This window comes from Nicrophorus vespilloides, unplaced genomic scaffold (genome assembly GCF_001412225.1).
Source record: "Nicrophorus vespilloides isolate i.1.1-1 unplaced genomic scaffold, Nicve_v1.0, whole genome shotgun sequence".
Classification (NCBI taxonomy): Eukaryota; Metazoa; Arthropoda; class Insecta; order Coleoptera; family Silphidae; genus Nicrophorus; species Nicrophorus vespilloides.
This window is the reverse complement of record NW_017099523.1, coordinates 43593-57914: the sequence shown is the minus strand read 5'-3', so window position 1 is coordinate 57914 and position 14322 is coordinate 43593. Positions and strand designations below refer to the sequence as shown.

General features: G+C 29.9%; 1 protein-coding gene across 1 annotated transcript; it reads right to left on the bottom strand.

Annotated features, from left to right (window-relative positions):
* Positions 1-5262: 5262 nt before the first annotated feature.
* On the bottom strand, positions 5263-13638 carry LOC108564653 (ninjurin-1-like). Its single transcript, XM_017923734.1, has 4 exons — positions 13544-13638; positions 7350-7394; positions 7196-7297; positions 5263-6883 (listed from the first exon to the last, which is right to left on the bottom strand). Exons 1-4 carry the CDS (start codon positions 13605-13607, stop codon positions 6588-6590), a joined length of 507 nt encoding a protein of 168 aa, XP_017779223.1. The 5' UTR covers positions 13608-13638; the 3' UTR covers positions 5263-6587.
* Between the last annotated feature and the right edge of the window lie 684 nt (positions 13639-14322).

The window sequence follows — 14322 nt, the reverse complement described above, 5'->3', positions numbered from 1 at the left end:
ACAAGGCTTTTCCACTCTAATGAACATAAAAACGAAAAACAGAAATCGATTAAACGCCGAAGACTGTATTCAAATTGCTCTTACATCAAAAAGTCCCTTTAAGTAATTATATCAAAATGAAGCAACATCATGTTTCCAAAACCTGAAGAGGGGAAAGTAATTATATCAAACATGAAGCAACTTCATTTTTCCAAAACCTGAAGTGGGAAAGTTTTCAATTAATTTTTGTTTGTTCCAATTTAAGAATTTTATTTTGTTTTTCTATTACATACTTACTATTTTCATGTAACTTTTTTTTATAAATTTGTAAATGTAAATTAATTCAATAAATAATGTTTATTTAAAATTTACATTGATTGTTTTCTTTTCAAAATGGGGGGAGTAATATCGACTTACGCAAAAATATTTTGGGGTAATTGTTAAAAAAGTTCCCCGCCCGCTGTTATAGAGCCACAGCACGTAGTATTAATTAAGAGCTGAAAAAAATCCTTATAATCCATGTGCTTAGTCACCAGATTTCCTATTGAGGAAACGAAATTCTGTTGGGAAACCGAGACATTCTGATTGTTATTGTACCATTATTCGGAAACCGAGGCGTTGGAGAACTGAAATTACACATATGAATATATAATACCATCAGATTATTATAAAATCTATTTTTTTTGTAATTAAACAAATAAAGAAATGTATACAAAATGAAGAAAAGGGATAAAAAAACTTATTTTAAAAAATGAAACCAACTTGAGCAGTAATTAAATATTTATAATAATACACTGAAAAACTTAAAAGTAATAAAATAAAAGTATTGCAAGAAAACTTCCTATTTTTATTACATTCGAATGGATCAATTTTCAGCCATAACAGATTAAGCAAATATGTAAAAAGTTTGTTACTGATTGGATGTACATTTCTTCATATGAAAAATGAAACCAGCTGAGTGTACAATCTTCAGATGAAATTAATAATTATAAACAACAGCGTATATTGTTATTGCATGAGAGAACTTTCACTTTGTGCGAAGCTGTGTTTATTTTCCGGTGTTGCTAAGAGCTTAATCCTTAAGTGGCTATTCCATCGGGTCGGTGGGCGTTCGGTTACAGCAAATTCACCTGCGGCGCTCCCCGCTATTATGAAAAAGAGCGCGGCCTTACGGATTACAAAAGGGCGTAAATTAATTACAACCCTCCTTCAAAGTGTAGCTCAGGAGCGGTGAGTGTGCGACGTGGATACAAATACAACACACGGCAACAACAACAAAAAAAGAGGTGGAGGACGAACGAGTATAATACAAAATAAAACTTGGGTGGAAAGCAAAGCCTGTCAGAGGTCCTGAATTTTTCACGCGATTCTCGCACTCTCTTAGCGCGTATGAAAAGAGCGTTTAAATAAAGGAATACCCTTATTAATAAGTCATGTGGGGAGCAACTTCATGAATTTATATGGCTCCCTTACTTATATCTGCAGGTTTATCCTTCCTTTGCAGCTACCTCCCATTCCGACATAGAAAATTCCATTACGCGCATAAAAAAGTCCCGAACAAATTATTTTATTTATCCGCTCAGGCTGTCGAAAATCCGGATTGGGGACACATACACACGGATGGAGAGATTCATCGTGGACTAATTCACATAGGAAGGGTGCGCGTTCATAAAGCAAACAGTCAATTAAACTCGATTGGGGAAAGGAGACTTAATTTACCCCCAATTTATGGGGCCTTTTGCCTATATATTACGGATAAATTGGATCTCCCTCTTTCCGCTGAAAAAAAAATTTCTTGCATAAATATTAAATTGGGGGACACCAGGTGACGCGGCTTATCAATATAATTCTAATTTCATCAACATTAAATATCTAATATATCAAACAAATTCGAATTTTGCAAATTTATTTATTTATTGCTAAATTATCATTTATATAAAGAATACATGTTGTTGATACACTCGGAAAGATATTTTAATTCTAGGATTATGTTACATAATAATATAATCGTATGCAAAAGTGGTAACTGGTGCCATTAAAACTGTTATTTTAATGACATTGTGCAAGTTCCTAATTGCATGTAAGCTCTTGAGAACTAAACTGATGGACAATAAAGTGTTGTAAGTGGAGAAAACCTTACACAGATTCGAATTTCGTCTCTGCAATTTCACTCGAGCAATTAAAATCAGTTTATTTATTATAATAGTTACAGCATTTAATATTTATATAATTTATATATAGTTAAGGTATAGAATACAATTTTTGTTTTTCTGACCTTCAATAAAAAGGTTTTATAGATTAAGATTGTGAGGAATGTAAGAGATTTAAGTAACACAAAAGTGAGATAAATAGGGAGATAAATTTGGGAGTTATAAAAAACAAATTGGTTCTGAGCATCTAGAATTGAGACCGTTGAGCAACGTTTGAATATATTTTCCTGTATTAAGGATTCGAAGGACGAAGAAAATTCCTTTCTTAATCCTTCGTATTATTCAATCCAAATCCTAGAGCATGGCAATGCGCCGGAACGCAATCTCTGTGTCTCGTGTAAAGCTGCAGAATTCGTAATTTGCACAAACAGGAGAACGTAATTAGCTGGCTGCTAATTTCGTTCACCTGATGCGCGTCCTCAATTCTCCAGCAAAACACGGAACGGTTTTGTCTAATTGGTTTTATCCCAATCTTGCACCCATTAATGTCCATTAGACGTACAAAAAACGAACAGCAGTAAAGCTTTACCGAACTCTCGTTCGTTACTAATTAGTTCAATGAATAATCTAATATCAGATTTATAAATAATCTATTCAATATCTTTATTCTTATGTACAGTGGAACTATTAGTTTCCGAATATAATACAAAAACAAATTTGTTTCGGTTTCCGAACAAATTTCTCAATGTCCAAACTGTGTAGTAAATATACTCTATCTATACGTCATCAACTATCAGATAATCAGAAGTTAAATTTTATACAATCTATTAATTTTGTTGTTTTTTTTTGTAATTTTCATTGATTTTTTTATTATGTAATTTTTTTGTCTGCAAATATACGTAATTTGAAGACACCTTAGTATATTTTTTGTATCTTTTTATTTGCTCGTTATTTTTAAATCGTCCAATTTAGAACTCTCTCAATCTAAAAGAAAAGTGAAACCTAATTGAATGGAATGCTATTACATGGAGAAAAGAAGGGAGCTCTCACGATAAAAAAGAATCCGTGCTTTTGTTTCCACAAAAGAAATGCGTATCGAGGATGGAGGAGCGCACTTCATTTTTATTCGCTTAAACGAATTGTAATTATTTTTTTTGTTTTCGTTTATCGTGCAATCATTTTTGGCGATGTTCGTCGCAATTGAAGTGTATTCCTTCCAAGAGCATCATGGCATTCTTAATTTCATTAGTTTTTTGCCATTTCTTTCGTTCGACTTTCGTCCTTCGTCTCTCATTGTTTCATTCAATTTACTTATCTTTTTGGACTTTTTCATTCGTGCTGAAGCCTCGAAATGAAAAGTCGCAGCCTGGTTAATATGTAATGAGCATTTGTCTACTTTCTCAACTAAAACTCCGACGGGCCTTTAAATATTCCATTTGCTGGTAATTTGTTAACGGCCATCCAAAGTTTTTCTTCTACTTAATTACGAACCTCGATAGTTCTTTTTGAACTAAGTTTCTTAGATCGATGTATATAAGTACACCTACAATAATCATATTGTTTTATTAATATTAAAAAAAATAAAATACAGTGGAACCTCTATTCTTGAGAGATTCGGTTCCCGAACATTAAATAAAAACGCAACGATTTCCGAACAAAATGTCAGTTAACTAATACGCCATCAACTTTTAAATTTAAGTTAAACTTTTATATACATATTAACAATTGATGTAAATTTATGTAAGTTCATGATTGTGTCAAGAAAAAAAAATGTGCATGATAATAATTTAAAAGCAATTAGATTATTATTGTTAATGCGCATGGTTTCGGTGTTCAAACAAATTATATTTGAATTATAAAAGTTCTAAAAATACCTTTAGCAAAATGTAACTAATCACAATAAGTTACATTATAGAATTAGTTAAATGAAAGAACTATTGAAAATTAACAATTTGTTTGTTTTATTGTATTTATCAAACTGTGAGATTGAAAACAGCGCGCAATGCTTGGAATAGTTTCTGTACGTGGAACGGAATTCTCCATCCATAAACGGGCTACAGAGTCATCAATTATCTTGGAAGCAAGACTCTCAGACTTAAATACAAAAGAGATAGGAAAGCAGTTGGGATATGTACGCTAAGTGCTTCAGATAATAATGATCATGCAATCACGATATGCATCGTCGTTAAATTCGTACCCAGGTAATTAAGTATTCTCAAAGGCGATGCGGTTGTTCATGTGAAAGCTCCTTAAAATCTTAAATGCGAAACCTATAATTCTTAACGTCAATTAGTTTATTAGGCTTTGTCAAAAACTTTAAATAAAACATTTGATATATCTTTTAAAATAGTTTAGAAAAAAAAATAAATTAAAGGAGGAAATAAAGTATTTTAGAATGCAATTGCATGGAATGTAAACAATTTGAGAAGTATAAAAGAGAATGATAAATAGACGATTTTACGATTCTAAAGAGAAGTCTTCGAATTGCTCATGATTTATGTCATACATATATATTGTATATTTAAATTATTTTTAGACAAGCTTCCAAAATGTTTAATGGGTTGAGAAATGACAGCTGTTACCTTGTGTCAAGGCAAGGCAATTAAGGTGCATTACAATTACAAGTTTGAGAAACGCTGTTCTAGACAAAACTTAAAATAAACTGCATAATAATAGTTATTTTAATTGAAATAAAAGTAGTTTTTAGTATACAAAATATAAAAATATGCACTAATTCTCATAATAATTATCTTACTCGCATATTCGTTCTACAAGAATTATATCAGTTTATTTTACACCTTTCGAAGAATGAAGCATCTAATCAGGGATAGATTTAGACATGGTCTTCTTGGACCAGTGATGACAAACCTATGATGCTCTCACAGATTTTTTAGAAGCTTCTTCGCCATTCATTCACTCATATTTATGCCCCAACCTCCAAAGGACGTCCCTGCTTGAGATATATATATATATAATTACATAAGCAAAACAATATAAGTCAATTATTACAATACAAACATATGATTACATAGGAAATGTGTTTACGGTAGACGAAACTAGGTTATTTCTGTTTTTTTTTAAATATTTAATTGAATTACATAATATCAATACAACAGTTATATAACAAATATGTTTGAAGTAGAGAAATTCATTGTCTTGTCGTTTTAAAAATACGCTAATTTCAATATCTGTTGTCCTTTGATCTTTAAATAAACGCAATATAAAATATGAAAAAGGACTTTTAATTATAAACGCAGTGCATTGGCGCTCTCATTAAACGAAGAGATGAAAAATTAAATAGAAGCAAAAGAAAAACGCACAGGAATGACGCACTAAGTATATTTTAACGGTTTCGTTTCACGTGCATTTTAATATTTGCGTATATAATACTTCATTCGCAAATGAGCGTTTCCGAACGTGTTTTGATAAAGTCGTAAATGTTTTACGGCAACTGTAAAAGGTCATATACCCTCAAGGTACCTAATAGACTTTATCTAATTACGAGCAGTATGAAAATTCGAGTCTGCTAGTCCTCCCCCTCATCGCGGAGCACGTGAGGTCGAAAACTGCAACGATTACAACCATCTGCCGGAATTTATGTACTAGAATTTTATTGCAGACTTGTATCCCCTTGCAAGTGCAAATACCGCTCGACGGTAAAAAAAAAAGGATGGGACCGCAACTTGTTTGAATAATCCATCCGGGGGTGGAAGAGGTCCGGAAATTATGGCGTCCGTTTAATATTTCCGGTTTCAAGTGTCGTTTGTTTTCATTGCCGAGTTGAACCCTGTACGAAAGGGGGTAGTTTGTTTCAATCACGGCCGAAAACGAAATGAAAGCCTCCCCATTTTATATTGATTATATCCACCGTTCCGTCGCGGAGGACAAAATTATCCTTTCTCCTCTCACATTGTTTTCTTTTCGTCTCTTTCTTTTTATAAATAATAATGGATGGTTCTTATTTGCTTGGAAATGGTCCTTCGTTCCGTATTTATTTTATCAACGATTTATAATAATACTAATTCCGAAATAAAATGCATATACACGAATACCAATGTTTTCAACTAATATAATTTATAATAACAGAGTAAATAATAAGTCATGAAGAAGATTAAACTATTAATTAAGAGATAAGAGCTACCAAAAAGTAATAATTATTCGCTTAGCGTACGCTAATTTATGTGATGATTTCACATGATTCATGGAAATAGTCTTCAATAGTCTTCAATGTTATTCAATTTGGAACATTTAAGGTGAATGGTGAGTTGGTGAATGAGAACAGAAGAGTTTGTGTTCATTTTTGATATGATCAATTTGTTATTATAAAAAACCTAATATCAAATGACGATATATCATTTGTTGAAATAATTTTAAATCAATAAAATTCAATTGTGGAACGTTCAATGCTAAATGAGATCATGTTTGCATTCAATGCAATCAATTTGAGTTGTCATTTAATTATGTAAGTGGTGCTGGTATATCCGTAAAGCTGGCTATGAAAACATTGATGATCAAAATCGCATAAACCGCGCAGGTGCCGAAGATGTTCATATGTTTCACAGCCGCACTCTCAGGTTGATTCTTGTACTCGCCCATAGCACGAACGATTAAGCAAACTCCTACTGCCACTTGCAGAAACAGTGACGTGCTAATCAAAATTATGAGAAGCGTGTAAAATGCACTCCTCTGGTTGAGCATCGTCAGGTATCTCAGTTGGTTTGCATTCGATGTCAGCAAAGCAATATCCATCATACCTACAAAGAACAAGAACAATTAGAAATATATTTTTTATATATGTACACAGTGGGTGATGGGTTAACGCAGGGCTTCCAAACTTTTTCGGTTTGCTAGATGTCCCAAGTCAAAACATTGGTATATCTCAGGGCGAACTTTGTTGTTAATAGTAGTTTTTCTTAAATTTTTATAGTTTGAAAACCCATGGGTTAACAAATAGTTTGGACTGCGAACAAATCGGATAATCCACTTCTTAAAACGATGATAGATTAACGAATAATTCGGGTAGCAAACATTTGAATGGTTTTTGAATGGATTTTGTTATCTTTTACCTTGGGCGGATGTCTTGAAAGCAGCTAATGCATTTTTATCATCTTCATTCGGTATAGCTTCCAAAGTTTCATTTTCCTCCGGATAAATAATATCCTCGATTGCTGAAATTGAAGTAATCAGTCGATATCTAATTTTATAAAAAAAAAGACTAACCTTCTTTGTTATCATGTTTATCGTCTGTGGTCAATGAGAGTGGATCTGTAAGCAATATATAAATTATATAAAAAGGATATAAACAATGCGAAATATATTATTTCAACGAAAATTATCGAAATAAATTAAAAAAGAATTATAAATTCTAGTTTCATATATTTTATACAAAGTCTCGACTAAAATATCAGCAATATTTTATTTGAAATGTTTATCAAGAAGGTTACGTGCTGTCAATTAATAGTTCAGCTTTGAATCACTTAAATGATTCACTCAATTCATTCTAGAAGGATACACTTCGAATATTTTTTGTTAAATAATTGATTTATGATTTTAAATATGTTTCACTTATTCACGGATTCTTTAAATATGTCTGTTTCTATTTATATAATTAGCGATTGGGAAACTAATTATTATTACGAAACATTAAATAAATAATTAACAGAGTTGCTACTTTTAAACTTTATTTTGTTTTTTCTTAAGGATACAAGGTCCGCAACATTTTTGAAACAAATAACCATTTTTAAGGTCATGGGAACTGCACGTAGACGCAAATTTTGCTAGTAAAATTCATTTTCGCTATCCACATGCGGCTCCGGTTGCCGAGGCTTTAATAAATATTGTTATATATTATAATTCTACATTTCATACTTAATGATATTAATGCAAATAAGTGCAATATAATTGCTTCTTCTTTAAGCCACTTAATTTTAAGTACTTATGCAATTTTCCTTAGATTATCGATAAACTTTGTACTTACTCATCATACAATCATGAAAAGTTAACGGTTTACGATTCCGAACAGCCGAGATTCTTGATGGATATAGATAGGAGGTCGTTTTTTTATTGAATCTGTTTCTCACATTAGGAGAATATCCGCATCTAATCGAATTTGGTGATCGTTTTGTGTAATTTGAAGGTAATTCTTCACTATTTTCAGTGTCACTATCACTACATCTGGATGGTATAGAAGTAGAAGAGTAGTCATGTAATTTTTGGGATTGCTTACACATTTTAGATGATCTATATTTATCATCAAAAGATGATAATTTTTCAAAAGACCGAGGTATTGGGTTTTGAGTTTTACTAGCTTCAATAGGATATAGTCTATTCATGAAGAAAAAATACTTGCTTGCGAGCATCCTTTCAAAGGATTTCTTATCTCCAGTTATTACTCGTACTAGTTGCATTTTTGTATTAGTCACTTTCGATATAATACGTTTACAGTATCGGAAGTTATATTGGCAATTCCTTAAACTTATGGCAATATCCTCGTCAGTGAGTTCCAATTCCAATCTTGAAATTACAACTGAGTATGAAGCTATAGTTTCAGTGCTTTGAGAACTCGTTTTATAAGATAGTACACCAGCCTTCATGAGAATTTTAAGTGAGTTTTCAGCTTTAGCATTATTTGTTTTAAGCAAAAAGCCTTTCCTAATTTGAATCAGTATATCTCGATTATTTGGAGAACTTTTTTCCCAGAGCAAGGACATCTGAAGACGTGTAGCACCTGTTTTACTGAATAATACAAACTTGTATTTGTACAGTTGTTTATTTATGGTAGTTGTATTATGGAATCCAGAACTCAACATATTTATTTTAAACTTTGGTTTAATTTTGGTATAATTTTCACTACGGATTTTAAAGGTTCAAAACTTAATCTTGATTTTCAATGTTTTAAGTACAGCACGTAAACTTTATTTTATAACTTTATTGGAATTGTAAATATCTTCAAATTATAATTTGAAAATGTTCTCGTTCACACAGGCACAACATATTTCTACAGTATCAATAAATGGAATGAATTATGAGTAAGAACGTAATTTGATATTAAAGGCGTGATCTTACTTCTATAATATCTTATAATACTGAGATTAAACTTGGAATTTCCAACTTATAAATATAAAATATTATACATAATGAGTTTATTATCCTACATTAATTATATTTGTAGTTACACAGATTTCTATTGAACTCAGTAACCAATGCTAAAATAAAATATTAAGTCCAATACTTAAGCGTTTTGTTATGTCGTGTAATTTTATTTACAATCTAGATTTGAGCCTGTGACCACTGGTATGTGGGTATGCTTATGGGCGACTTAATCATTCGGCTATTAGTCGCCCATAAGCAAAATATGAATTTATTTAATTCTAGGAAAGTAATTGCACTAAATTTAACTATAAAACAAAGGTAAATCCCTTCCTTGTTATAATTATTTTTTAGAAGAAATAAAAAACGATTTCTTCTTCAGATTGAAATTCAACATTAAAAATAAAATTTAATTTAATTATTCTTGTAATTGACAAATATAGGCAGACATTTTCTCCAGTTAGATAAACTATACTATTGGTTTTAAGTATGAAATGTCCGAATATTGAAATACCAACTTTGATACCATTTGATTGTTTCTTCTTTATTGTAAAGATATTTCGGCTTTCAGTGAAATGTTTTTGTTTGTGATTATCTGTCGAATTGCCTTTAGTAGATTAAATTTGGAACCATGGATAATTCAAAATTTAGGGTTATTTTCAAATATGAATACAATTGTGAAAGTATAATGATGTGGCTATGAAAAGTTTGAATGTGTCGATTTTAATCTTCAAAATGAACCACGTGGCGACCTGACAGCAAGATGGAAACGGATATTCCTGAAACCACCCTTGAATTATCAGTAAGGTTTGACATGAGTTCTGCATAAAATAAACAACGTCAGACAAAAAAAATACTAAGCTTGCCTTTCTTTACTGTTATGACATAAAGCAACTGATTTTTACACCATATTTATACGAATGTTGAAAAATCGATTCTTATCGATAATCGCAAGCATTCGGCAGAACGATTGGATAACATACACCGAAACCAAACATTCACTAAAAAAAGCTTAGTGACTGGAGGTCGAGCGTTGGTATTTTCTAATACAGCTTCATAAGACTACCAAATAGATAAAATGACGAGGGAGCTTGGGAATAAGCAGACAAGATTGGTGAATAAAGACAGGCTAAACCTTTTTCAGGACAATGCTCGATCAAATGTCACACAAATAACATTATTCAAACTGCAAGAGCTGGACTTGGTAAGTCATTCACTATATTCACCAACTGACGATCACTATTCGACCACATCTTATAGGGACAAATATTAAATTACCAGTAAGCTTTAAACGCTATTCGCGATTTTAACACCACTCGCTCTTCAGGTTTCTTCGTTTTTGGCATTATCGGCAAAATTGTATAGATAGTTTAGGCACATACTATGATTAATTATAGTACTTCTTGTTTGAGATATTATACATCAAACATTCAATTCGAAATCGGATACTTAATGACTTAATATAAATTATGAAATTTTTCTTACTAAGATGTTATCAATGTTTCATCAATGTTTTTAATTTTGTATGGTTTATGAGATTAGTATTAAAATTTGGAGAAAACTTTTGAAAAATGGTTTTAGATCATATCTGTTAGATTTGTCAATTTTAGAAATTTATAAGCAAAAATAAACTGTATGAAACTTTGAGATTTTTTTTAATGACGAAACCATATTTAAAATAATAAAGATTTGCTTCATATGTATTATAGAAATAGTAACAATTTTTTATATTTGTTTTAAGCAAATCTCTACACAATTAGTTCACAAAATTACATTTTATACTTAAATGATCGTTGTTTTCTTTTTCTATAGAGTCTTGTGCTCTATATTTTATGCGGATTTAAAGACCTGGATTAGTGTAGTTTCAAACAATGCGGGATATTGGCAAACAGTCACAATGTGAGGTAGCTGTATTTTAATTTTATTTTTGTAGTGGTAGAAAATAAGCATTATTCCACTAATTGTTGGATTCATATTATAAATAATGTAATGTAATTTTGTTTGAAATTTTTACAAAATAATATATTTAGTTCTTTGATTAGTCCGGTTTGGCGGAACAATTACTCGCACTATCAACTATTTTATTTTCTAATTTTATTGACTTATCTTTGGGACACGTTATCTAAGGAATCAAAAACTATCAATTTTTGTTAGACCAAACTAAGTATCAAAAAAATATCTGCTGATATTTTCTATGATTATTATCCTGCCACCACATTATTACTCGTTCGAGCAGTAAAACCTGATGATATCTTCACACACACCTACTTTATTTCGGCCAGTTTATCTATCATTCGACGAAATGGAGGCTGCAGTTTTCATTATAGGAAGGGGACAGATTAATACCAAATCGGTAGGGGTTGGAGCAGAATTGGAATCCCAACATGCAATCGTATAAGAGTGAGCTGGAAGAAACATATTTTTGTTGGTGCAAATAACATGTTTGCACGCAGCAAGGTCTCACTATCATCGATTGGTCATATCACTTACTTCCTTTGCGTTTTACGTGATTAGAAACGTATATACAATAGAAAGTGATTATAATATGTATATTATAATACTATCTCTTAATTGAGTGGTCAAATTCAACTATTTTCAATAGTTTAATAATAATAATCTTTATTGCAATAGTCACGTAAAAATATGTATTTCAATACAATCAAATATATAATAATTTAACATTTGTAAGGGCTATAAGTCTTTCTGCTCTGAATGTTATATTTTTATAAATATTTTTAAGTTTCGACTTATCTGCAGAAATTGGAAGAGGTCTTAACCACAAACGGATGTTTTGTATTTCAGTTAGTGGAAAATAATTATCTATATTATAAACTTGTTATTGCAGTTTTTTTTTTATTTATAAAATAATAAATCTCGAATATTGAATCTTGAATTATTGAATGCTGAATGATAGTTTGTCAGTGGTAGATTTAGAAAATATTGTTAGAACCGAAAGCAAACAAAAAATGAAGATAAAATTAAACGTCTTATTATTACTAACATTAAATCTAATTAAATCTAAATCTATTTTTAAGGTATTGCCTGTTTGATTCAACTTTTTTTTTGTCCGTACGTTGTCACAATTTTTGCTTGTGAAATTATTTTTTTGCTATCCTAAATATTTGAAAAGATGCTTAAATGACATTGAAAACGACGTGGTTTGAAAAAAAGAAACTTGTCATTTTCTTTAGGACGAAACATATCCCCATTCTGGCCAGAGGAATGTCAGCATTTGCTTTACGTTTCAAGGTTTTTAATCAATATTCCTCTATTAAAAAATACATTTTATTATCATAAAAATCTTATCTTATAAACGGATATGTGAGAGACATAAAGAATCTTCTTTCATCGTTGTAAGTTGTTATCTGGATCAATATACAAATATTATATAAAAACCCATAAGAGCACCGGATTTAAATTTAGTAAATACAAAATTACAACGCTTTATTATTGACAAAACTTCATGGAATTTTCAGTAGAAATAATGAATTCTCTCTTAATAAAATAAGGAAACTTAAACCGCTTTTTTGCGAAAACATGAACTCAAATCAACATAATATATTTAATCACAAATTTTGTATCTTTTTTTTGGGACAATATACTCAAAATCAAATACAAGACACTTGAAAATAATTGTATAATGTAATAATATTTTGTATATAAAAAAGATGATGAAACTTGTATAAAATAAAAAAAATTTATTAATATCAATTTAAAATTATTGCAGTTATTATAAATTATATACATAAAAAAATGTGTAAATAATCATATATGTAATAACTCCAATTTATTAATGAATATTAAGAAATAAACTGTTTATAAACATGTATTTATGAGAAATCAAGATAAGCCACAATAACAAACCTATAAAATTATTAATTTTTATTCGTGTACAATAATTCAATTTTTAATTAAGCACGTTGATGTTTTTTATGTTTTGAATGCAGTAAATAATCAAGTGTGTTTTAACATTCTAAATTCTGTTTAAAAAAATGCAATTAACTTTTAGTCAATTATAATTAATAATAATAATTTATTGGCCAAACATCGATACATAAGAAGAAGAGAAAAAAAAATATAATTTATACATAAATAAATTTTAACAATAAATATATATACTAATAGGCTGGCCAAAGGGCTAATCAATTATATTTTTTTAGAAAATAAATAAAATTTGTGTAATACATTTTTGTCCAATATATGACAATAATAATATTATTTAATTATAATTAATTAAAAATATAATTGATTGATTAATTATTGATCATAATTAATTAATGTTAAGAATTATAAATATTAAATCAGAAAATAAGTTGATTACATACCATAATCGTTCGAATATCGAACGTGTGAATTGTTCACATTTAATCGAACTTCACTGGCAGACATCTTCAACAGAAATAAATCAAATAAAGTTTTCAAACCGCACCACAATACGCAAGAATTCATAAACATTTGAACTACAGGCTAATCAGTTTGCCGTTTATCAATACCGCCAGGACCGTCTAAGTTATTTTTATAGAGCTATGATAAGCTTGATTTTTACCAGTAGGTAAATCAAATTTATAAATATATAAGAGAAAGTTGCTTAACTTGGACCGACGTTTTAGTTGGACCACTATCATTAATTGGTCTTTACTAGGTAAGTAACTTGGGTTATCTAGACTTAAAGTTGACGCATGTAATATTTTTTTATATGAAAAATAAGGAAAAAAACATAATGTTCCTTTTTTAATAAATTACAAAATTTCGATCTTCATTTTTTCTTAAAAATGTAATTTTATTGACCGATATTTTGTAAATGAATATTTTATCCTTTTATTTTACATATTTAGAATTTTCTTTGTTCTCTATAACGTATTTAAATAAGTTTTAAATTGTTATATTTAACCATATCTTAGTTGAATATTTCATTACAATTTCTCCTGAAAACGGACCTGCTTTAGCGAATGCTTATCAGTTTCTGTTATATTGTCTACGTCACTTTCAGCATCAACATATACTATATATGTAAAATTATCAATTATCAGAAAAGAGGTTATTTATAAATTTGTTTATATTTATTATTTTTATTGTTTTCAATCAGTTCTTAGAATTGCTTTAA

Excerpts from the sequence above, each read along its gene's own strand:
- LOC108564653 (XM_017923734.1), bottom strand. The coding sequence starts at position 13,607 with ATGTCTGCCAGTGAAGTTCGATTAAATGTGAACAATTCACACGTTCGA. Across the intron at positions 7,395-13,543 it reads TCGATATTCGAACGATTATG|ATCCACTCTCATTGACCACA; the intron begins GTATGTAATCAA and ends TATTGCTTACAG. Across the intron at positions 6,884-7,195 it reads TTTCAAGACATCCGCCCAAG|GTATGATGGATATTGCTTTG; the intron begins GTAAAAGATAAC and ends TGTTCTTTGTAG.